The sequence below is a fragment of the Lissotriton vulgaris genome, chromosome 7 (genome assembly GCF_964263255.1).
Source record: "Lissotriton vulgaris chromosome 7, aLisVul1.2, whole genome shotgun sequence".
NCBI classification, from domain to species: domain Eukaryota; kingdom Metazoa; phylum Chordata; class Amphibia; order Caudata; family Salamandridae; genus Lissotriton; species Lissotriton vulgaris.
In genome coordinates, this window is record NC_141695.1 from 1,199,052,882 (window position 1) to 1,199,076,543 (window position 23,662).

The window sequence follows — 23,662 nt, forward strand, 5'->3', positions numbered from 1 at the left end:
CACTGCATTCTGGGATACTGTGAGGCTTCTGGGAAGTTCTCTGAAAGGCACAGTATCCTGTTTTGAGCCACATAATGGCAGCCTATGGGGCTTGTCTGTCCACTCCTTCCTCTCTATCATTCCAGAGGGTTTTGCTGTTCAAAGCAAGGTTTTTCTCTGTGGAAAACCCTGGACAGGCTGTGCTGTTGTGGTTTTTGGTGGAATTTCCAGTTGAAGTATTGGACAGTGTAGCCTGTGGATATAGGCTGCATTATCTGTCTTTAAATTCTCTCTTAAGTGTCTATGCAGGTCTGCATGTTTTGACAGCTTAAGAGATTATTTTTGATTGCTCCGGGGTCCGCGCACATGGGCGGGACTATTCACTAGATTATGACTATAACAGAGATACCCCTACTACAGAACTGGAGTTACAGGACAGAAACTACTCCTACTGTAGGTTGTTCATGCTATCAAAGTAACTCTCCATCCAAAGTCTTTTTCAATCTAAGCGCGCTGTTTGCGCAAAACACCTTCTACACCTTGTATCAGTGCACATGTGTTTTGCGCAAACAGCCCGCTTAGAGAGAAAACGCTAGTTTCAAGTAATAACATCACATGGAATTGTTTAGTTTTGAAATGTCGGTATCATATACTGATTTGTAATCGTATTAACGTGTCAAAACCTACTAAAGTGAATATTTTACTGTTTTAGTGAACCCCTAAAGAAAGGCTACCTATAGCCTGAAATGCATTGGGTCTATGACATCCACTATCATTGATGAATTTTGTATACAGCATGTTTCGGAAAAAGGCCTGGATGGGCATATCTGATTCAGAATAAGTTTCAGTATACAGATACCGCTTCACATGTGGCAGGAGTTAAAAGTGGAAAAAAATTGGATACATAGTTTGGAATTAACTGAATAAAGATCATGGACTATTGATAAAGTGTGGAATACATTGTGGAAATTTTTCACGTAGTACGCTGTGCGTCCGTTTGAAGTGGAGTGCTTCTTCTGTTTTTGCATGCATACCGTTGATTCATATTGTGTGTGGTTGCAGAGGGACACCAAGGCACCATATGAAGATGTAAACATTGTTGGATATGGTTGGACAAACTTCAGAATATTTCCACATCAGTCAGTTAGTGAAGTCCTCAGTGAACTAACACATGCACATCCCTTTAGGATAACTGTCAACCTAGCTTTGGAGATTGAAGTTGAGGTTTGAGCTAACTAAGACCTATTTTAGCAGCATAGCTCACAAGTTTCCAGCCCAAGTGCAAGAGAAATAGTTGAAGTTCGCAGGCCATAATGTCACTAGGTCACCACCATCGACTAGCCTATGTGTATAGATGCCCATTTGATGTACTCCTCAGATGTAGAACAGAGAAGAGAACACATATTTGGATGTAGAGAGACCCCGGGCACAACAGATGCTCTTAAGGTTATATTCTTACTTCTTACAACTGCATTGACTGTTTAGCACATTATGAATGCAATAAGTAGAAGTGTACAAGGTTTCCAGTGGAGTGGGTGAGGGCTGAGTTACTGCCTGGATCTTGGAGGGGTCACTTCTGTCTTATAGTGAACTACAGAATGTAAACTAGGGGCAGTGGTGCATTATTTGGGCTTATTGCAGATGGGGTAATCACACCCCAGAGCTGATAACATATCTCTACTGTTGCATGAAGTGAAGGAGCATCTGCACTCCACCTATCACCGCTCCACAACTGTGCAGTACTTGCAACCCCTGGCTCCCTGTGAACCTGCCATCACTCTTCACTTGCTGCACTGCCTCCCCCCAATCAGCCTGCTCACCTCCTGTCACCCCTCCCTGACTGCCTGTGTAAGGCTGCACTCTTGCGGCATGTGGACCACCAATGCCCTCCTCACTTTTTCCAAAGATGTATTTTCCTTCTCTCCATCTCCTTCCTCTTTTGCTAATCCTTCTCTCACCATCCTCCTCACAGGACAGTGGCTTTGGTGGCAGTCCGTGGCTTCCTCTTGAACCTAACCGTGGTGCTGGAGAATATTGGTGAGGTGGCATATAGTCCCCAACTGAAGCTTTTCTATCCAATGGGGCTGTCTTTCCGTCAGGCGGTCACGCATCAGGTATGGAGGTGTTCCAGTGAGATGTCCGTCTCAGTGCATGACCTTGGTTTTCCTTTTCATGTACTGGAAGTGTTGAACTGCTTTCAGAAGGGCAAATCAAAAAGATGTTTATTAAGATCCAAAGCTGTGATCAGCCCTGTCAGACTTTTTTGTGGGATTGGGTTCATAACTTGATGTGGGAGCAACTGGGCACTTTGTTTGCAAGGGGGCCATAAGCACCATGGTTGGTTAAAACACCACTCATTATCTTCAGTACAGTAATTGAGTGTGGACGCTTCCAGACTTAACTGCTTCTATCTGCCCCAGTTAGATTTTATTGAAGGGTCACTCATTCGTTAGGGACAACAAGTGCATTTTGAAGCTCACTGACAGGGATTTGTGATAATGCAATGTGGTTAGTTAAAGACAGTGTCAGGGTATAACTATTCAAATGCCAAGGCTGGTCAAAGTCAATCACTAAATTCACCCATCAACCAGGACCAGTGCAAACATCTGTGATTTAGTAGAGAATAGTAGATGGGTCAGAATGTTTGTGCGGTCAAGGTGATTAATTCCTCCTCATGTCCTTCAAGACAGAGGCTGATGGGTTATAGTCTGGAATATCGAGTAGGGATTATTGTTATATCGTGACACCGTATCCAAAATAGGTAAGTGCACATATGGAATTATGGTTTACTACTCTTAACTCCACAGCTATGTAGTGTGATGATAAATATCATCAAACTATATAGAGTTGAAATTCGGTATAGAAAACGTAAACATTCTTTTGCTTATCAATATTTTTGTCCTCAATATTATGGCTACAATATTAACATATAACGATATACCCTACTCAATATTTAGGACTCACACGTTCAGAGTGCTTGCAGACAAGAGGTGCTCAAAGTCCTTCAATCTGGACATTGGTTGGTCAGAAACTCTGAAACAAGTCCTTCTCAACACAGCAAAATCCCTAGGAATAATCTTGGACAACAACCTCTCCATGCAGAACCACATCAGTGCCTCCACTAAAGGGGCTAATCATCAACTACAGGCACTGAGGAAACTAAAACCTTTCCTTCCCATGACAGATTACAAAACAGAGATTTAAGCACTTGTGATATCTAAATTAGATTATGGTAGTGCTACCCTCGGGGGCCTTCCAAATATCAAACTTGCACTGTTTAAGGCTACCTTGAACGCGGGGACAAGGCTCATCACAGAGTAAAAAAAAAAGGGATCATATCAGCCCTGACCTCCAATCACTGAACTGGCTACCCTATGAAACTAGGATCTACCTCATAATTGCTTGAATGATCCATAGGCTTTTCACCACAACACTCCTTACCAGGCCCAGAAACTGATCCTATCTGGCGTAAACAGATCTTCACAAAGCACAAGCTCCCTTCTACTGAATCCACAAAAATTCAACAAAAAGAAAACCTACAAGCGAGCCTATTACGGAATTATCCCAAAAATCCGGAACTCTTTTGTTCTCAAGATCAGGTACAACCCTTCAACATCCATCTTCAAAAAAGAAGTAAAACTTCTACTTTCTGACAGATTCCTTTAACATTGAGGATATACTTCCATCACCCCCAAAAGGGTCCTGTCCATGTCTTTATTTCCAAGAGACTCTGTGTTCCTTTCTTCTTACTTTCTGCTGTTTTCCATGTTTTTCCCACTGTAATTATTACTTCCATGACCATATATTTCTATTGTTTATAGCTAATTTCATAACTTCCTTTTGATAATCTTGTACAGCTCTCCGACACGGAAAGGGTCTTGTACACACTATATAAAACTCTCTAAATAAAAATGAAGATGGCAAGGTTCCGCACAAGTTTTGCTATTGTGTGAAAACTGGAGCATTATTTTAGTGTCGCAAATTCCACATTTTCAACGTTGTGTTTTTTAATGCAGGTTGGCATTCCTTTCCCTCACATTTGTTTAGTCACTCATGAGGAAAAGCTAAACAGTATTTCCCAGGCCCACTGATACTTGGGTAAGAAAATCTACTGCTGGACATTGGGGAAGGAAAATCTGGAAATGTCAGGATTACTTGAAGACCATTAATCTGGACCCATGAAATTTGCTCATGTAATAAAAACTTCACACAACCCAAACACCCATGGGAGTGAAGAGATGGGGCTGGCTGAGAAGCTACTGTTTTGTTTTTGATAGCTTCTGGGTCTGATGATTTTCAGACTAGCTTCTGTCAAAAAACTGTCAAGTGGTTTACCACAGCAGTAATTGCATGGTTTTCAAGCTAGAGTTGACAGACGAGCTAGTTGTTTGGTACATAATAAGGGATGTGGCTGCTGATTGCAGGGCAGGTTTGGTGAAAGTTCTGCTTGTTTGCTTAAGGGCATTTAATGAGTCTGGCTTCACATAGAACTTTAGCTAGTCAACACATCTTCCCTTGTTTCTGAACAGTGGATTGGTCTGACTGTTTTCAAGCCAGGGTTTGTGAAAGCACCAATGGTATAGTTCAGAAAGGTGTATTGGTCGGACTGGCCTTTTAGGGCAATCTGGCAGTGCCAGAAGGGCTGCTCTGACAGGTCAATGTGTGAGCTATTTTCTTTTTCTTTGTGAGCCTGTTTATGGGCTGGTGGGCCGGTTTTTACTGTTGATTTCCATAATATTACCACAGACAATGCCTGCAGCAATCACAAATGGATGCTTTCTCACATCTCTTGCAAAACATCCATACAGCATCTCTGCAAATTCAAAGGTTCCCTGATTCGCAAATGTGGGCCACCTTCTAGCTATCTGATTCGTTAACGGGGGCAATTTAATTTTGGTGCTTGGGCCTGTTTGCACTGTGGACCTGCCACTCTGAGAATAGAGCTAGTAAAACCACTGCTTGTTTTATTCATGTGGATGCCATCCTGGCCGGCCGAGCCTAACATCTTCCAGATCATGGCTTGGCAAAGCACTGATCTTTGGTTTAGGATTGCAGTCAAGCTGACTGTTTAGTGACAGCTCTGTTTTGTTGGTTCAGGTGATCATTTGAGTCTGACCGCCTGCAATCAAGGTTTGCCTGCTTAAATGGAATGCTTACCTCTCCAAAACAGTGGTAGTGTTTGACGACTTGCAGGACACAAATCAGTGGTGTAATGAAAGTTGAGGGGGTACTCTTGCAAACTACATGGAGGGTACCCCCTCTGGAGTCATTCAGGAGCTCTCAGGCCAGGGTACTGTGCTGAGGGGGCCCCCTGTAGCCGTAGGTCCCCCAGCTCCACAGGGGTCTTTGTTAAGCCACTGCCACAAAGGTTAGAGTGCCACAAATTTGACTCTGCACAATGGACAGAGCCAAATAGATGTGTAATCAGTCACAGGCGAGGACTATTTGAAGTGGCGCTCATTTCATTCAAGATCTGGGGCTGGGCTGAGGGTTCACAGACGAGTGCTTTTCAAAACCCTGCAGACGCCATTCAAAAGAATATTTGGATCAGATCGCAAGATTGCTGGTCCAAGGCCTTCCTGGCCCGGACTGGACGTTGCGGGCACCGGGCAATTCCCCGGTGGGCCGCATGGGTGGGGGCTGGTTTTGGGCACCTGGGGGCCGTTTTGTTACAGCTGCAAAAGCGGCCCTGTAACAAAATCGTCCGAAAACCGGCCCTGGCAAAGAGCGCGGTCGCACCCATAACCCCCCCGGGGGAGGTGGGGGCCGGCCAAGCCCTTTGCCAGGGCCAGTTTCAGTTCCCAGTCCGGCCCTGAGGCCTTCTCATTATATTCAGGACAGCAATTGCACCTGGGCGATCGCAGACCAAGACAATTAATAAATCAGAAGACCCTCAAACAGACTAATGGGAAACATCTTCAGTGAGTTGCCAGGGGGTATAGGATCTATTACTGGAGGTGTGGGGTTGTTGCAGCACCACCAAAATAGCCATCCTGGAGTTCAGATGGTGAATGAGCAGTAAAGAGGCATTTAATTTTTATTTTTATCTTGACATATTTTATGTGTGTTTAGAAACAGAGTTCAAATGTCAGCATATGTCTTTTGACAAATGATTGCTTATTCTTTTAACATATAAATTGTTGTTTTCTCTGAATGAAACCTTGGAGGATTTGTAACTATCTGACATTTCTTCTGGTGTACAAATAGTATGAAAGGAAAGGATGTAGGATGTCAGTATTTTCTAATACACAACAGTTAAATATCTGTAAAATAATTTCAGATATTTTAAAAGTATATCAGCAGTTACAAAAGCACAATTGTAGTACATTTTTTTAAATTCTAAAGTGAGATGGTCACAAAGATTTGAACAGGATCAAAACAAAAGAAGACACTTTACTTGGTTATGTGTCAATAGTAAACATTTACTGAAAAGCGATTTCCGCATGTTATCATTTGTACGCTCTGTAGTTTCAATGACTGTAAATGACAGAGCGCTACTACACCATCCTTTAGTAATATATTTGCAAAAGTGTGCTCCAGAATTCACGACCGACAACAGACCACACCCATACCACCCTCCTGATGAATAGCCGAGGCTAGTCTTCTATAATTGTTCCTTGTGTGATGCTTGGATTGCTCACAATCCCTATGACTTCAGTGATGTAAAATTGAGGTTACGCCTCACCACTGCCAGGGGGTGAAGATTGACCAAAGAAGATGATGAAATACTTCTAGCCTCAAGTGGGGAATTTGTGGGGTAGAGAAGTAGCTCCCATTTGACATGATGGATAGTTGGGCCAGGTCACTTTTGCTAGGGAACTGGACAGTATTTAGTTGGGAGGAAGTGTGGTCACTTGACTTCCTGTCTGAAAAGACTCTGGTATCTTTAGTGGGGATGACCAGATTCCTTGAGCAAAGGATTCTAAGCTAGATTGTATGAGAGTTGGGGGGTGTCATGAGAAGCACTGGTAAGTAACCAATGTGGAGGAGAATTGGGACATCATATGCATATTTGTTGGAAGGCCCACAAAGAGCAAACCCTTATACAAGTGGCACGCACTGTAGTGACGGCTTTATAGAAGGAATGTGCCATAGTGGGTCTCCTGTCTAGAGGGAACATTCGATGAAGTGACTGCCTTATGGAGTAAACACTGTTTATAGTTGCTGCTTAAAAGAGCTATCACTGTGTACATCGACTATGACTATTTGATAAATGGAATACTGCATATAGCAATACCCTGGCTAAAGGCATGCCCTATGGTTTTGCCAACAGAGTAAACCACAGAATAATGCTGGTAATGATAATTTTTTCATCTCAGTCCCTGGGCAGGGCCAACCTCATCTGTGACATGACGGGCATCTCCAACAACCAATCAGAGAAGAGCATCATCTGCAACGTTTCCCCTTCTGTCCTACGAGAGAATACCCAAGTGAGTAAAATTAAAATTGCCCTCTTTCAGCTACCAGAGTCGCCCCCCCCCCATACATGGAGCAATGCTGCATGTGTTATTTCTGTAACCGAACCTCTCTACAGTAGTAGTCAGCCTTTTTTGTATATAGTCTTTATTGGGTTTTAAAGTAATACACTGAATACTTCAAATGCATTCTCCAACCCATACACTTTTTAGATTTCAAACAATTCACCAAAATCCCCCCACCCGCTTCTGCTCCTACCAGTGCGTACCCAAGGTAAGTAGACTGCGACGCGAGCAGAGTCAGTCATTATCTGTGCCAGGCTTGACATTAACATGACCATTTGGTTTCATGAGCTAATGTTATCCAGCCATAGGGCTTACCTGCCATGGCTTCATCGCAAGGGGACTTTGGAAGGCATCGGCACCTAGTCCAGCAGTAGGCAGCCCAGTATCGGCTGCTACAGATCGGGAGTGGTGGGACGGGAGCTGGGGCGGGAGCTGGGGCAAGGGGGTGCGTTACAGAACTAAATAACAAAACAGAAACACTTACCTGGCCAGGACGGCCACTGCCTCTTCTCCATCCTCTTCTTCCTGTCTCCGACGGCTACAGGAAAGAGCAGGAAGCTCCCTGGCTCCCCATAGCCAATCACAACGCTGCAATGCTATTGTTATTGGTCTGAGAGCCGAACCACAGCGCTCAAACGGGGTCTGGGAGGCTTTGCATGTTCCTCACCAGGCTGTGTAAAGCAAGCCTGGTGGGGAAGATGCAAAGTGGGTAGGACTGTTTGGTCGGCCAAGCAGTCATAAGCACTTAAGGAGAGCAAACCACTCCTCTCCCTGCTCTGGCAAGCCGCACCTGAGAGCCTCTCTCTTCAATAGGTACAATTAAATGATACTAACGATATGTTATTATAATGTTTTTTTTCCTATTGAAGTCAGTGGGGTGATGCTTCTCTGCCTCAGGCGGAGAAGCCGCCCGTCAGTCTGTCAGCCTTATTTTTTTTTTTAAACCTGTACCTCGGTTTCGCTCTTGCTAGTACGGAATCTGCTGTTATTCACCTTTCAAATCAATGCAGAAGCTGCTCTGGGCTGGTGCCTCCAAAACACTCAAAGTAGGTGAGATGTTGATTTCCCTCGACATATCACTGACTCTGCCCTGGTCCTAACGGTCTTTCAGAGACACCAGTCTGTTGGGATATTAGCAACTATCACGATTGCCTAACATGGAACTGACTTTGTCATCTCTACCACCCGCTTAACGATATTGACCTGTGAGGGACGCTGTTGATACCTACAAAGGTCTGTATGCATCGATAGCATCTTCTTCACTGAGAATCACGAGGGAACTGGTTCCACAGAGGACCAGAACCTCATGTGAACCGACATGATGGTGTTGGAAATTGTACCCTTCTTTTCACCTCACCGCCATAACCAGAGAATGTAAATGTGTCTTCACTACCTTTTAATCAACTGTCTGGCTAGTAACTTAATAATTAGGGTCATTTGACTCTAATGTCATTACCAGAGCTTCATTTGTGAGTTTGAGAGTCACAAGATTTGTCAAAATCATTCCACTTTTTGGGAGGCGTAAATAATTTCGGACTCAAAATTTTGGAGGTAACTGGATGAATGAAAAAATAATGACTTTCAGCAGATGCGTCAATGACAGTCATGCTGCTTTGTCATAGCGGACTGCTTGATATTTCCAAACACCAACTCTCCAAAGTAGAAGTTCTGTTTTTTTAATCACAACCTTGCCTGGCAATTGTGAAAAGCAAAAATCAGTCCCAAAAGACAACTGTAGTATGTGCTCAATGAGGCGAGGGAGGCAGTACCAGGTGCCTAGAAGTATTTATTGTTGTAACAGAGGTCCACAAGTAAGTGTACACGACCTCAGCCACAGCTGGGGTCACACCGCAACACCACCGGTCAGAAGTCAATCGCGGCGCTCGCCTTGGAACCCTCGCAGTGGTGACATTCTAAATGATGTCACCATGGAGCGTTCCACGGCGTATTATGGGACAGGAGGGTGGTGGATGAACAGGATGGAAGATAACACACATCACCCTTCCCTACATAACAAAATGCAAAAGGTCAACAAGAACATTATCAGAACATACCCCGCATTATTAGCCCCCATATCTTCCGACCTTCAACCGCTTTGATTGCCCTGAAATGGTGGATTGACAGTACGAGTTGAAAGGCAGGGCACACTCCAATTTTCACGGGCAAGCCGCACCCAATATCATCGGGGGAGGCGGGGACAGGCTGTGTGCTATATCATGCAATACTAACCAAGGGGAAGAGCAGGCTGCCCGCACAAATCGAGGAGATCCCCCAAAGAGAGCAGAAAGGGCACTAGTACCAGTGGATGATCATAGGGGACAAGGACCCACTTGGGGGACATCCCCAAAAGATCATAATAACTTAACGACAAACCCAGGTAAACTGGAGTGTAGCCAGCATCCCACCCAAATAAGAGAGCATCATACGCTAAAGCTGCTGTCATGGAATGTAGCCGGATTGGCCAATAAAATAGACACCCAATCGTGGGCTGACCTAATCGACTCCAAAAGTGTATGTCTCTTTCAAGAGACTTGGGCAAGGGATGCGCACACTCATCGGGGCTTCGAGATATTTACGATACCGGCAAAATGGGGAGGGAGGGGACGTCCATCGGGAGGACTTGCAATCTGGGTGGCATCCCACTTGGGTTGTTTAGCCACACGCCAAGATGTGGATTCAGAGGACATATTGGCCGTCCTTGAATGGCCTAGATCGCTCAAACTGCTCATAATAAACGTTTATTCCAGACCACTCCCTATATCCAGTGTCTCAAAAACTATAGAAGAACTGTCCTCTTTCCTGGAGGCCATTCCGGGTGGTACACCATATGTAGTTGGGGGGGATTTTAACTCGCATTTCGAGCCATTACCGGGCTTACTTGATGGACCCTCCCTCGAGGAAGATTCAAGTTGGCAGATTCCCCCCTCCGAGAGCATGGACACCACTAGCCGTGCAGATAAATACACTTACCCTCACTCACGGCCTCAGGGCTTGCAATGGCCGCGTCAAATCTGACATCCCGAGTAAATGTACATACAACAAAACGGGGAGAGAATCAAGACTAGATTATCTCCGGGTACAGGTATTTGCCTGGAAACGGGTTAGAGACTTCAGAGTGATACCTAGAGAAGACAGTGACCATAACGCCCTGGAACTGGAATATGTCATCCCTCGTATTGAGGACAGGGTACAGGACGAACGAAGGCCTAGGGTAGGATATCTCTTAGAAAATAATAGAAAGAGAATAAGATGGGAGAAGCTGTCCACCAGTGAGGATAAACTAGCTATACTCTATGCCAGGATCATACCGATTCTAGCAGAGGCATTCGCCTCGTGGGCGCCATTGAGTACTCAGGAAAATAGAGAGCACCTCAGGAGCATACAATAGAATATCTTGGGATAACCCTAAACCAGAATTTAACATGGTCGGCCCACATAACAAAAGCTAGCATGAAATTAGCGCAGAGGGCGGGAGGCATCACGAGAATTGCTAGAAAATCCCCACTTCGTCCGTTGGCACCTGCCATCCATATTTATAAAGCTCAGGCCCAGGGGGAATCATCTATGGAAGCGAGCTGTGGGGCCACACCTCGACACACACTATTCAAACCATAGAAAACAAATTCATCAGACAGTTGGTTGCCCTCCCTCCAAGTACTCCACTTCTCCCATTAAGACTAGACCTGGCCCTGGCGTCGTCTGTGGAGTAGTCAGGATCTTGCCATCTACAGAGCGGAGCTCCAGAAATTCCTTATGTTACCTAATGCCACTAAAATTCCTTGGTTAAAGTGCATAAGGGGAATGTGTGTGACTCTTGGTGTGCCTGACTTATGGTCGGATCCAGAAAGTGCGTGCACAAGGATCTCCAGAAAAGCATTGTCCACTTTGTTCTACAACCACATGCTCCAAAAAACACTGGATACCATCCGGGAAGGGTCCCTAACTGACCTTTTCATTAAAATCAAAGACTCATACAGTCATGAATGTGTTTTGGATGGCATGACACCGGTGTTCACAAGGAAGATTTACCTGCAGTGGAGGTATGGGTCTCTCCCCCTAAGGTCCTTTACAAAGGCTTGGACAGGTGAATCAGAGACAGGGGCGTGCCCGGCCTGTGCATATAAATCGGAGAGCGACTTGCATGTGGTTCTGTTCTGTGGAGCCTATACCAGAATTAGGAGACATTGGCTGGTTCCCCATTTAAAAAACTTGGGCTTCAGAACATACGCTCCAGTCTATAGAGTCCTAAAGTCGGATCTATCTTCGCCAACAGTGTTTGCTATGGCAAAATTTTTGACTGCAATGTGGCGGGCACGTGCACGAATAATTAAGGACACTAAAACACTCTGAACACCTCTTCTATCCCCCTTGTATTTGGCATAAGCTACTTTTTAGAACTGTACCTTGTATAGTATATTTTATATACTGCTCTTACTGTGCCTTACGTGTATTTTAATGACTATTTTATCTTGTGTATATCTTTTATGATCTTTCATGATCGAAATAAAGATTTGAAATTGAATTGAATTTAGTCACATATTGCTCCAGATGTCTGGGCAGTCTAACCACTCTCTGGCTTGTCCTGCTGGCAGGGTGAGCTATTACAAAAGGCTTCCTAGGAGGAAGTTCTCCTTTCACCTGGGGCTTGTCCTCTCTCACTCCCCCCTTCCAGTGTCTTCCTTGGAGGGATGATACCTCACTACTCTTCCTAAGTTCCAAATCTTTCCCTCCTGGGTTTTCACAGCGTTTCTGAATAATTTAACAATCTTTGTGGGTCTGCTGAACTCAGACCAACTCGCTCTCCCTGTGGGTGCTCTGATTTTTATGACATCTCCCACCCTGAATCCCGCATCATGAGTGGAGTGCAATCTATCGAACCTTTCCTTCTTTTCTAACATGGCCTTGCTTTGTCTGTCTAGCCCTTTAGACTCCCTAGAGTGATCATTCCATCCTTTGCACCAACCCAACCATCCTGGTGATAGTTTTGTGTTGGATCTTCTCGCTCTCAGCAATTCAAAAGGGGTTGCCTCTGTCGTCTGGTGTGGGGTCAGACGGTAGGCTTCCAGACGTTTCGTGATTTCTTCTTTCCAGTTTAGTCCATTAGTCTTAGCTAACTGGATGCTTTCTTTCAGGGTCTTATTGAACCGTTCCACCATTCCGTTGGTTTCGGGGTGGTAAAGCGCGCAGCGCTTGTGTTCAATCCCATACTTCTCGAGAAAGTCCTTCATTTCCCGTGAGCACTGCTGCACACCGTTGTCTGTTAGCAAACTGCTAGGTAATCCTTCTCTGAGGAACAGCTCCTGTAAGAACTCAACAACTGTCTTTGTGGTGATTTCAGGTACTACCTTCACCTCTGGCCATCTGGAGTACAAATCCACCAATACTAGGATGTACGGTGTGCGTAGTTCTCCCGTCAGTGGGCCTATTATGTCTAGTGCCACTTCATCCCACGGCCCCGAAGGTGGTGGCCTGCAAATCATTGGTGGTGTGTGTTGTTTCAAGACCTTGTCACTAACCGTACAAGGGATACAATCTCTCACTTTCCTTTCGATAGAGTATGATCCATGCACGGCAACCAGTAGTCCTCCCACATTCTCTGTTTGGTCTTGGTGATGCCCAAATGTCCGTCATGGGCTAAATCCACCAATTGTTCCCTCACCGCTTTGGGCGGGATCAGCCTTGTTCCTCTGAACAGACACCCGTCAACCACAGACAGTTCTTCCCTGATCATCTAGAATGGGCGTAGTGTTTCGCTTTGTTTATCTTTGTGTCTCCACATCCCTTTTACTCTCTCACATACTCCCATAAGTAGGTTGTCTGCCTCCAGGGCCTCTTTCCAAGATTCTTTGCTGATGGCCCCTTGAGTGATCACGCACACATTTTTTGTTTGGAAGTCTTCCTTGTCTTCACTATTCTTGTCTTTGGACTCGTCTTCTCCCTTCTCCTCTACCAGCCGCGAGAGGCAGTCTGCCGCAAGATTCCTCGTTCCAGGTACATATTCGACACAAAATGTGTATTCCTGTAGATTTACCACCCATCGCCTGATTCTGCTCGAGATTGTGTCAAGTCCCTTCTGTTAAGCACTTCAACTAGAGGCTTGTGGTCTGTACGAAGGGTGAATTTTGTACCCCAGATGAAGTCTCTGAATTTGCTCATGGTCCAGTGTACCGCCTAAAATTGAGTTGAAATAAAAACATCATCAAGGAGATTTTTATATTAGGATCACATACCTAATCTACTGAGGAATAAATACTGAGATAAAGATCATTCCCTGATCTGCTGCTAGGATATCCATACAGAGTCCAAAAAGTGTTGAGACGAACTTTGTTCTGCTAAAGGTCCTGAGGAAGGTGGTCTTAACCCACCGAAACGCGTCAACCTAGCGTGACAGTTCACAGTAAAATCTGTGACTCCTTAGACACAGAATAAAGACTGAATGCTGAGTGTATGAGTGTGTATGTATGAGGCAATGGTGAGAGTGATTTAGATGTGTTCTCTGTATGGTATGTTTTTACTGTCCACATATGCATTGTTAATCAAATTAATGTATTGTTTTTTATGAGAAATGATTACAATGAATTTAAAAGGAGAAAAAAAGTATAAAAATAATTTTGTAAAAAGAATATAAAAGAAAAAATAAAAGTTACAAATATGAAAATAACAAAATTGGTTGCCATGTTTTGAAGGACTTCCTTGAAAGTTGAAATTGTGACAGTTGCAAAGTAATTAAGGCCATGTGGGAATTATTCTTTGTTTTGTTATTGTGTTCCTCTCTTTTCCCTGGCCTAAAAGTAGTTTAAGAGGGGGTCCCGTATATATGTTGATGACCTCTAGCCTGGAGCCTTTGCCAATCACCCTTGTTCACGCCAAGGTTAAGGTTTATTTTTCGCTAGAGATAATAAAGTGATTGACTAACTATAAAAATGTGTCTATTTAGTTGTTTTCTGTCCCTCTCACAAAAGATAAAAATTTTAAACTGCCTCATGTTTTCTAAGCACTAAATTAACTGCTATTATTATTCTGTGGGTTGGAGGAAATACATTTCCTCTCCCAGCGTATGGGCCATGTGACCTTATGCTGCTCATCCTTCCTCTTTCTCTTCCAGGTAGTGTTCGTCATTTCCTTCCAGGTGTTGGAGGAGGACCAGTGGAGTGAGTGGGCGCGTTTCTCCATACAGGCCTACAGGTAAAGCAGGGAGTGAAGGTTGGAAAAGTAAGGCCATTGCACAGCACAGTGAAGGCCCATTCTTTCACAATTCAGCTGTGCCACAGGAAGGGGGGAAGGAGTTTGAGGAGGTGGAAGAAGAGTGAGATTTTTATTAAGAGTATCAGACAGTGAAATCAGTGATACAGTGGGGGTGCTGAGAGTTGGGTAATGAAGATTTCCCCAGAATTCTCAGCAAGCTGTGATATTGTGTTTTGCCACAGTGTAGACACTGTGTTCCGAACTGCTTCCGTGCTGTTCTACTTAGAAAATTGTGCCTTAGCTGACATGATGGGCCACAAAATGGCTTTTTTAACAGCGCTCTTAGAAACCTACGATGTTGCCGGTTTGCCAATCTTCTAAAATTCCTCTTTTCTAAATATTCAGGAAGATGTGATATTGTTGCCACTACAACACTGCTTCTTCCCCACAATGTCCAGCATGATGTGACATAGCAGAATCAAAGTCCACAACTTGTTATAACCTTAACTGTTATTCATACTGTGCCATATTAGGCCTGATTGTACAGTGAGGCCAGGGCTGAGGCCTCCAAAACAGTTGTTTCCAGGAATGCTGAACAAGTGAGTGAACTTAAAGCACATTCTATTTTTGAATTTCCGAAATGAAGGAACCTCCCTGATGTTTCTCCTTTTCAAATGAACTGCAAAACAGAGAAAATGCAGAATTCCCTAAGCATTTTGTTCTATTGAAAGAAAGCTCAAGGTTTTATCCTCCAATTTCTCTCCACGTTGTGATAATTCTACTTACATTTTCACTATACGTTAGTCATTCAAAATGCTATGGTCCACTAGACTTTTACTACATTTTTAAAAACAAATGTATCATATTTGCAATAACTAATCATTATTCACTTGAAAAAGATGTTTTACTTTTTCAAATCACAAGCCACACCTTTATTTTAAACCCGCAAATTAATCTAAATGTTATTAATCCATCTTTTCTCAAAATTCTTAAGTTATCTTTTAACAAATGAGCCCAATTTTATAAAACTCCTAAGTAACTTTTCAAACGTTTCTCTGGATAAAGCTAATATTCTTAAAGCTTAGAAATACAATTTGTAACTTAAATCCTAACACTGTCAACATCATTAAACCCCCAAATGAGTTATATAACTTTCTAAATACCAATAGCAATTGTTTTAGAACTGCAATACATCTTTTATGTTTTAACTAATGATATATTTTATTGTATTCCTTTTAAAAACCTTTGTAACTTCTTAACGGCTAAGACTGGGCGGCAGCGGTTGTTAGAATGCACAATGCTTTTAAAATGCCAACATACTAATCTTACTTTACTGAACAAATTATTTTTTAACTAAATTACAGTTTATTTTGCTTTAGCAATTAAGCCCGTTTTTAGATAAGATTCTAAATATTTCTTTATTTTTATCTGACAAACATACTTAAAGCTCCAATAAACCTTTTATTAATCAACCACCCAAGATAGTTTAAATTGTTTTAATTAGCAGTGCAAGCTTTCTTACAACTTTTAAAAGTCTTTACTAACAGCGCCAACTTTGAAAACCCGTAAGCAACCTTTATACATTGTATCAAACAATCCTAAGGCGTTTAAAATTACCTAATAACAATGATAACGTTTGGCTGAAAGTTCCAATGGGTTTTAATTCAAATTATTGCACCAATGAATGGCGTACCCAAAATGCCAGTTTTTAGTTATGTATTTTTGCTCCCTTTCATTACAAATCAACAAAGCTCAAAAAGGAAAATGCCTTCATTCTCTCACTTAAAAATTGGGCAAATTACTTTGCCCACCTCTAGACACTTATCTAGAAATTATAAAACTCAGCTTGATCTTATCCTACCTTCCTTTATAAAAAATATGACTTCTGATTTGGAATTGTCTTCTCTCTTCTCAGCGAGAATGAGAATGGAACACTGGATGACAATATAGCAATAAAGGACATCCCTGTGTTGCAGGCCACCAACATCATTGTTAAAGGGTGAGTACATTTCTCTAGCAATAGGCCCTCCTCTGCTGCTGACACCCATAGAAAGGTAAAGAGCAAACCTCTAAGCTACATATTGAGACAAGACATGTATGGGTTCTTTAACATACATGGAAGCTCTGGGCCAATGTCACACTATTAACTCTCTACCCTAGAACCCAAGGAACACCTTCTAATTCTGTTAATTGGAAGAAGAGATCTTGGCTCTGCTCCCTTCAACTTCACAGACTTGGATACCTCATTATCTTTCTAGGAAGGGAGACTTAAGAATTGATGTGTGATCTCTGCTGGTGTGTATGTGTGAATGAGATGTGCATTACCAGCCAAGTCTTCAAATTTCTCAAGCAGCAGTATTATTGAAGACAACAGTGGCACTTAAGTTGTGAAATGAGGCAGAATTTGGAGGCCAAATTGGTGAATAATGAGCTAACAACCCATTAGATGGATGGGGTCAATATAAGAATTCAAGAAAGCCATTGTCTGACACTTCGTAGAGCCAGGTACACCTGGCGGAAAAGCAAGGCCATTGTGGAAGGCCTTGTGCTTCCTAACGGCAAGTAAGGACTGGGTAGGATCCTTCCATGTCAAGTTTTAGCCTTAAATGTTCCACACTTAGTCCAAATTTTTTTCCCTGTCACACAACGTAGCGCAGCACCCAGAGTTGCTGCGCTGCTTTACGTGACAGGGAGGGAGCAGGAGAGCGCCATATCCCCTTTCCCTAGCACCAGAGCACAATCAGGCAGCCATGCACAACACACACACCTTTGGACCTTGGTGCAAGGGTGTTTGTGTGAGTCTAGCATAGGTTTCATACTGGAAGTGTACTCTTAAAGTACAAAATACTATGCTTAGACAAGTTATAAAACATTTCACACTGTGTATGAGTGCCACACAGTGCATCACACAAGCAAAGTTGGAAAAGAAAGGAAAAATAAAAGAATTTCTCCTTTTAACACCTATTTTCAAATGGCTTTATTTTTTAGCACAAAACCCTGTTAGTAGATAGGGTTTTGCATTAAAAACAATCGGTGGTTGCACTGGAACACCCGTGTACCACCCAATGGATACTCCCTTGAAGCAGAGCAACACAAAGCATCTCTACACGCTGGTTTGCATTACACTTTCTTTAAAAAATGCAAATATCAATTTCAATTGGTTTCTAAATGCCAAAAATAATTTGGCATCGGATCTGCATTAAAAAAGTAATGCCAACCCGATGCAATACCTTTAAAAATCTGGGCCTTAGTCCTTTTCTTTAAGCAATAGTCTGCTGACTCCCCAATAGCTCAAACCACTTCTCATAAACAATTTCCTCTACGTCTGGAGTTGAGGGGGAAACATAATTGAACTGCAAAGAGCCCTCTGATATTCCAAAAAGCAGGACAATTGGCTAGTTGGTGGGGTCCTCACCTGCAAACAATTTCACTATGTCCATATCTGATTCTCTCAGACACCTATCCTTTTTCCTTTTCTTTTTGCCAGACTGGAGTCCATCACCTACCTCAACTTCTCAACCAACGAACCGGAGAAGAGACTGCTTTCTCACTCATACCAGGTAAAGTGGGCACATACTTCCCAAAGCTTATCTCTCTTCCTGCTGGAGATGGTTTCAGCTTCTCTCCCCTCCCTCCCAACCTGTTGCTCTTTTGTCATCCCTCAGGTACAGAACCTTGGCCGCCAAGACGTTCCCGTGAATTTTACTGTTCAATTACCCCTGGCCTTCGATTTTGGCTTTCAGTGGGAGATTTCCAGAAACTTTACTATTAAAGTGAGTTCCTGTGCCAAGGGAGGTAACATGCATGCGTGGTGTGTATGTGAGTGTGCAAGAGAAAGGAAGGAGGCCACTATGTAGATATGAAATAATTTTCATTTAATGGTTGAGTTGTAGGTTCTGGACCTGGTTGACCTGAGTGCTAGATCCAGTGTTTGCACTTAGATAACATTGTTTGATTTTGGACAAATCACCTTTTTTTCTTTTGTCATTTCTTATCTGTCCAAACTAAGAGCACTTATAAACAGAGTTACCAGCACCATTAAACACTGTGTAAATAACTGGACTGTGCCAAACTGGAGATACAGTTGAGAGGAGGCATTTTTCATTATTGTTTCGACCGCGGTTTTAGCCTACATCTGGCTTCATATTATCACCTTTCTTGAAGAGGAAGCCAGGGTGGAGGTTGGAATCTGCATGTGAAGTTTGCAAATTTGAAAGCAGGAGTTACACCAATATTACCCCAGTCTCACTAACACCATCATTCTGGGATAGCCGGACTGCACCTCTTCAACAATTCCAATTCAAAACAGTAGATCAGTGTAAGAAAGCAGTTTATTCTTTGATGTTGATAGGAGTCCACCACAGTCAATAAGTCAACAAACTTTGTATTATAAAACACAGTCTCAATTATTTAACCCTTGGTTCAGCCCCATAGTAGCTATGACACAGAGCAGACAATACAATTAAAAAGTCAAATCACAGCATAATATAAATCCCACAACTAATTTATAAAACTGTAGTGAATAAAGTGACACAAAATGATTTTAAAAAAATCCAATATGAGGAACTGAAGATATGGTATAAATATATAATTAAGGAAAAAAGTGGCAAGAAAAAGTAACACACCTATCAAGTCACAGTTTGCTGTTGACCGTGGTCTAGGTGCGATTTCAGGTCAACTGCGAACCAGCCAAGATCGTACACATCAAGTCGGTTTGTCCTGGTCAAAGATTTTACCCTCTGATTTAGGGTCTGATTAAGATATCAGCAAATGGCTTACTCCCATGCATTTGTAATACAGCGGACAGGATATCAGTAACGTTTGGGATGGAGTAACCCATCCGCCAGAGTTTAAATCAGGCCTCTAGTCTCTGAAATAGAAGTTGAAGTCCTCCAGCCAGGCAAAGTTGCAGGCTGCATCTGCTGAAGACCTTTTGAAGCCAGATAGCCCCTAGACGAGGTCCAGCTGAAGCCTTTAGTTTTGGAAGGAAAAGCTCAGAGTTGAAGAAATTCAGATTTTGCAGCCAGCGAAGTCCTTGCGTCACGCAAAAACTATTTGCGCCTTTGCCTGGTCCAGATTCCTTCCTTTGGACTTAGTCTTTCATATGAAGTACACAATCCTTCATCAGGGTAAAGCCTGAGGCTGTATTCAATGAAGTCACTTTGAAATCGAACACGTTTGGTGCAAGGTCCCGCTGATGCTCCTGAGGTCTTGGAAGTCCATAAATGTTCAAAGCCCCTACTTTTCATTTTGAGATTTTCTTGTGTGCGCACTATTCTGAGTCAAATTCAACATGGTAGAATCTTTCTGCCCTGAAGTGAGCTTGTGTGCCAGCCAGGGGTGTGTTTATGGAAATGAGCAGGCACTTCCTGCTCAGCTACACCAAGCTGATGCTGGGACCAGCTGTCCCTCTCACTGCGCTGGTGCCAATCTGGCTACAGAGGGCCTACGGAACGAAAGCCTTCTTTTCCCCAGGTCTCCCTTTACATGTAACTGTAAATGGGCAGTTCTTCCCCTGGTCTTGTTCAGGACCCTCCACACCAATAATATCCGAGCTGATATCGTCACCTACTTCACACCCAGGCTTTCTTGTGAGAAGGCCTATGCCATTGTTCCTTCTCTGGGAGCAGTTTTCACTCCTCATCAATGGGAAGCACTGACGGGGCCATCTACCAGCAGACTAATGCTAATCAGCCTCCTGAAGGCTCAGGTGGGTAAGTTCTAACTTAAAAACAATCACTTTTCGTAAAAATGTATTAAAAAATCTGACTTTCCCATTGAATAGGACTGTCAATAAACTATAAATATAAGTGTTTGAATTAATCCAGAAGCATGTCCCAATCTGTAATTAGTAGGGTTATGATTTGATTATGAACTCTGTTTTTCTCATAGGACCGCTACAGCCCTTCAGAGTGAAAATAGCTTTTTGAGGTTAGCCAACAATAAATTCCTACACGTATGTTTTTAAATACTAGGCACCCTACCTAGTGGGATGCAAGACCTACTTAAGGGTGGCTTATTTATTATTTAAAAGTACATTTTTCCTGTCAAATAGGATTATTTTGATAGATTTTCACAAATAGGCAGTTGTTGTGTATGCACTTGCACTAGCTGTAGTACTGGCAATATATACTACGGTGCTTACCCTCTACAAGTACAACTCTGTAAGAACCCCAAATCAGATCATCAAAACATTATCATCAGAAAGCTGACCTCTCCTGTGTATAAAGAAAATATTAAAAGAAATATATTAAAGATAATTTTCTATATTTGAAGAGTGGACATGGCATTCTTTGATGTTCGCTGAAATGTTATCCTGAAAGGTTGAAATTGATTATAATGAACTCTTTCTTGTCCCAATTTAGTATCAGGCAGTCCTCCCTCCCCCAGCAGACAATGTGGTGCATGCATTCTAGGAAATTGACGCATGTCTCCACCATTTTCTGCATTCTGTCCATCAACTGTGGTTTTTGCATTTGTCACCCCGAGTGGGATGGGTATGCTCAGACGTGAGTCCCATGCACTCCACACCACTGGATTCAAGCAAGCCGGGCTGAAGACGGCTGGAATGCCAGAAACCGGTCCTCGGAAGCTTGTTTCCGGTCCAGGGAAGGCATGGCTTGGCAGTTCGGGCTGGACTGTTCCCATGAGGCACATGGTCAGACTGATTTGCATATGGCCATGTCTGAACTGGGGTGGTGTGGAGTGTAAAAAAACGATGGATTTAGGCCCAGATCTCTGTACTGGGGTGAATGTATGACATTGTTCTGCATTCTGTCCATCAACTGTGGTTTGTGCATCTACCATTTTCTTGGTACTAGACATGATCACCTACGTGTGGGTGGCATATGACTGCTGGAGCTGACCAAGCTAAAGGGTCTGATGATGCCCCTGTTCTCTGATGCCCGGTTATTATTCACTGATTAAATCAGTTAACAACCTTTCCAGCTCAGTTGATCTGCTGTTAACTTAACTTCCCAGAAATATACAGATGCAGAAACTACTATGCTGTCTGTGATGATCTATGACGTGAAGATGAATGCACATATAATTACAATTAATGGGATTCTGAAGTTACTTTTGGCCTACCTCTTCAGAAGAAGAATGAGCTGAGAAAAAGGATATTCCGCCAGAGAAGAGGATACTTTGGTGCTGATTTCCAATTTATAGCTCAAGAGATAGCAAATATTTTACTCATTCCAGCTAATGGTTTTGCACCAAATGTGCAGGGGAAAGAAGCATTTTGAGAGTTAATACAGAGCAGGCTACATTAAAAGCAATTTTAACTGTCATATTTTTAAGGGCTATTCTGAATATATTCCTTCGATATATTGGCCAATCATTTTTTTTTTTAAATGTCACCTGTTTTTATTTATTTTTGAAAGTTTCAGGCATATGTCTGAAATTAAGTCTGAATTCTGCAGTCGCAGGTTGAGCAGACCGTTCATTAGCAAGGCAGCCTGTGTTGGTTAATTGAAACATTCAAATAGAACAGTGTGCGCTTTTTTTACCACAAATTTAAGAACTTCTGAACGTTTGCCAACAATGGATTTCATTTACAGTATGGCACTCTGAGACAAAAGATCAAATGAGAAGTGATTACAGTATGAATTCATATATGTACATGGTTTCACACATGTCTATACTTCTACCTGGTTAACAAAAGGAGGAGAAAAGTATTACAACTCTGCTAGATTCACATATCCATGTTTGTGATTTATTATATGTGTGAACCTTATGACAGAGCTTTTTATAGTTATTTGAATGAAAATTGTATGGTTATAGTCATGATAACCACAGGCATGGAGCTTGCAGTTGAATTGGTATATGTCAACCTACAGATGCATAAGTTGTCATATGCAAATAGTGAATAATGGGGGAAGTCATGGTGTCTGCTGCACTGGCTGGCAGCATGCTTGGTTTTGAACCCACTCTCAGAGCTGCACCCCAGCCTAAGTCATTTGGCCTCAATAGGCATATCTAGCTACCTCCACTCAAAGCAGACAGGCACCTAACATGTGTGAGAGCTTTTGGTTCATATCTGAAGCAGGGCTCCGTGACTATCAGTCGATAGTATGACAGAAGCAAGCATGGCTAAACCGCACGTGCCTCAACAACGAGGTCGCAACAATGAATGCATCTTAACCACTCATTCCTTTACCACGGATGCCTTTGCCAAAAATGTTGTTCTTAAGGCATGATTGGTGAAGATATATGCGTATTAAACATCACACCCCAGCCCTGTCCTCCCTGAGCCCTAAATCCCGGCCTCATCCCTGCTATCTACCCGCCCCAACCCTAAAAAACACAGATCCTACCACCCTGAGCCCTAAAACCCGGCCCCTGCCCTAATTCCTACACTGACCCCAGCCCTAAAAACTGCCCCTTCCCCCGCCCTGAACCCTAAAACCCGGCCCCTGCCCTAATAACTACCCAGACCAAGCCCACACCCCTCCCTGTGCCCTAAAACCACCCAGTCCCAAAATAAAAACTGCCCCTCCCCCCCCCCCCCCCCCCCCCCACCCTGGAGCCTAAATAAGACATGAAAATAGTACTCAACGAGCCCCCAATCCATCTGTCGACTTCAGGTAGTCTCCAACACCCCCGCCTACTGGCTGCAATGATAGACCGCTAACCGCCTTTACCACAGATACGCATGGTTAGGGCATATGCGTGGTAAAGGCATATGAGTGGTAAAGGCAAACGTTCCGATAGCGTGGAAACAGCACATGTGGCTCAGCCCTAGTTGTAAAGGCCATTTCCCATCAGTAGAGGAAACCTAGCTCCTCCATACTAGGCCCTCTCTAGAGCTGGGCAAGCATGGCACAGGGGACTCAGACACAGCTTTGGAAGATGCACTGTTTGCACATTTAATGTGGTAGTACAATCACATTTTCCACTCCTTGTGACATGTTGGTGGGAACAGAATTACCCTGCAGTGGCACTTACAGTGATGCTCAGTAAGAAAATGTTACTTTACCGTAGTGATTACTGGAACTTCTGCATTCGCATTTCAA

At 43.1% G+C, this 23,662-nt stretch overlaps 1 protein-coding gene across 1 annotated transcript in view; it reads left to right on the forward strand.

Annotated features, from left to right (window-relative positions):
* LOC147703163 (integrin alpha-X-like) overlaps positions 1-23,662 on the forward strand; it is a 278,416-nt gene that overhangs the window by 227,574 nt on the left and 27,180 nt on the right. Inside the window, exons 20-25 of the mRNA XM_086931704.1 lie at positions 1,952-2,093; positions 7,299-7,409; positions 14,566-14,645; positions 16,561-16,644; positions 18,133-18,205; positions 18,311-18,418. Coding sequence (XP_086787830.1) covers positions 1,952-2,093; positions 7,299-7,409; positions 14,566-14,645; positions 16,561-16,644; positions 18,133-18,205; positions 18,311-18,418 — 598 coding nt within the window. The remainder of the gene's footprint in view (positions 1-1,951; positions 2,094-7,298; positions 7,410-14,565; positions 14,646-16,560; positions 16,645-18,132; positions 18,206-18,310; positions 18,419-23,662) is intronic.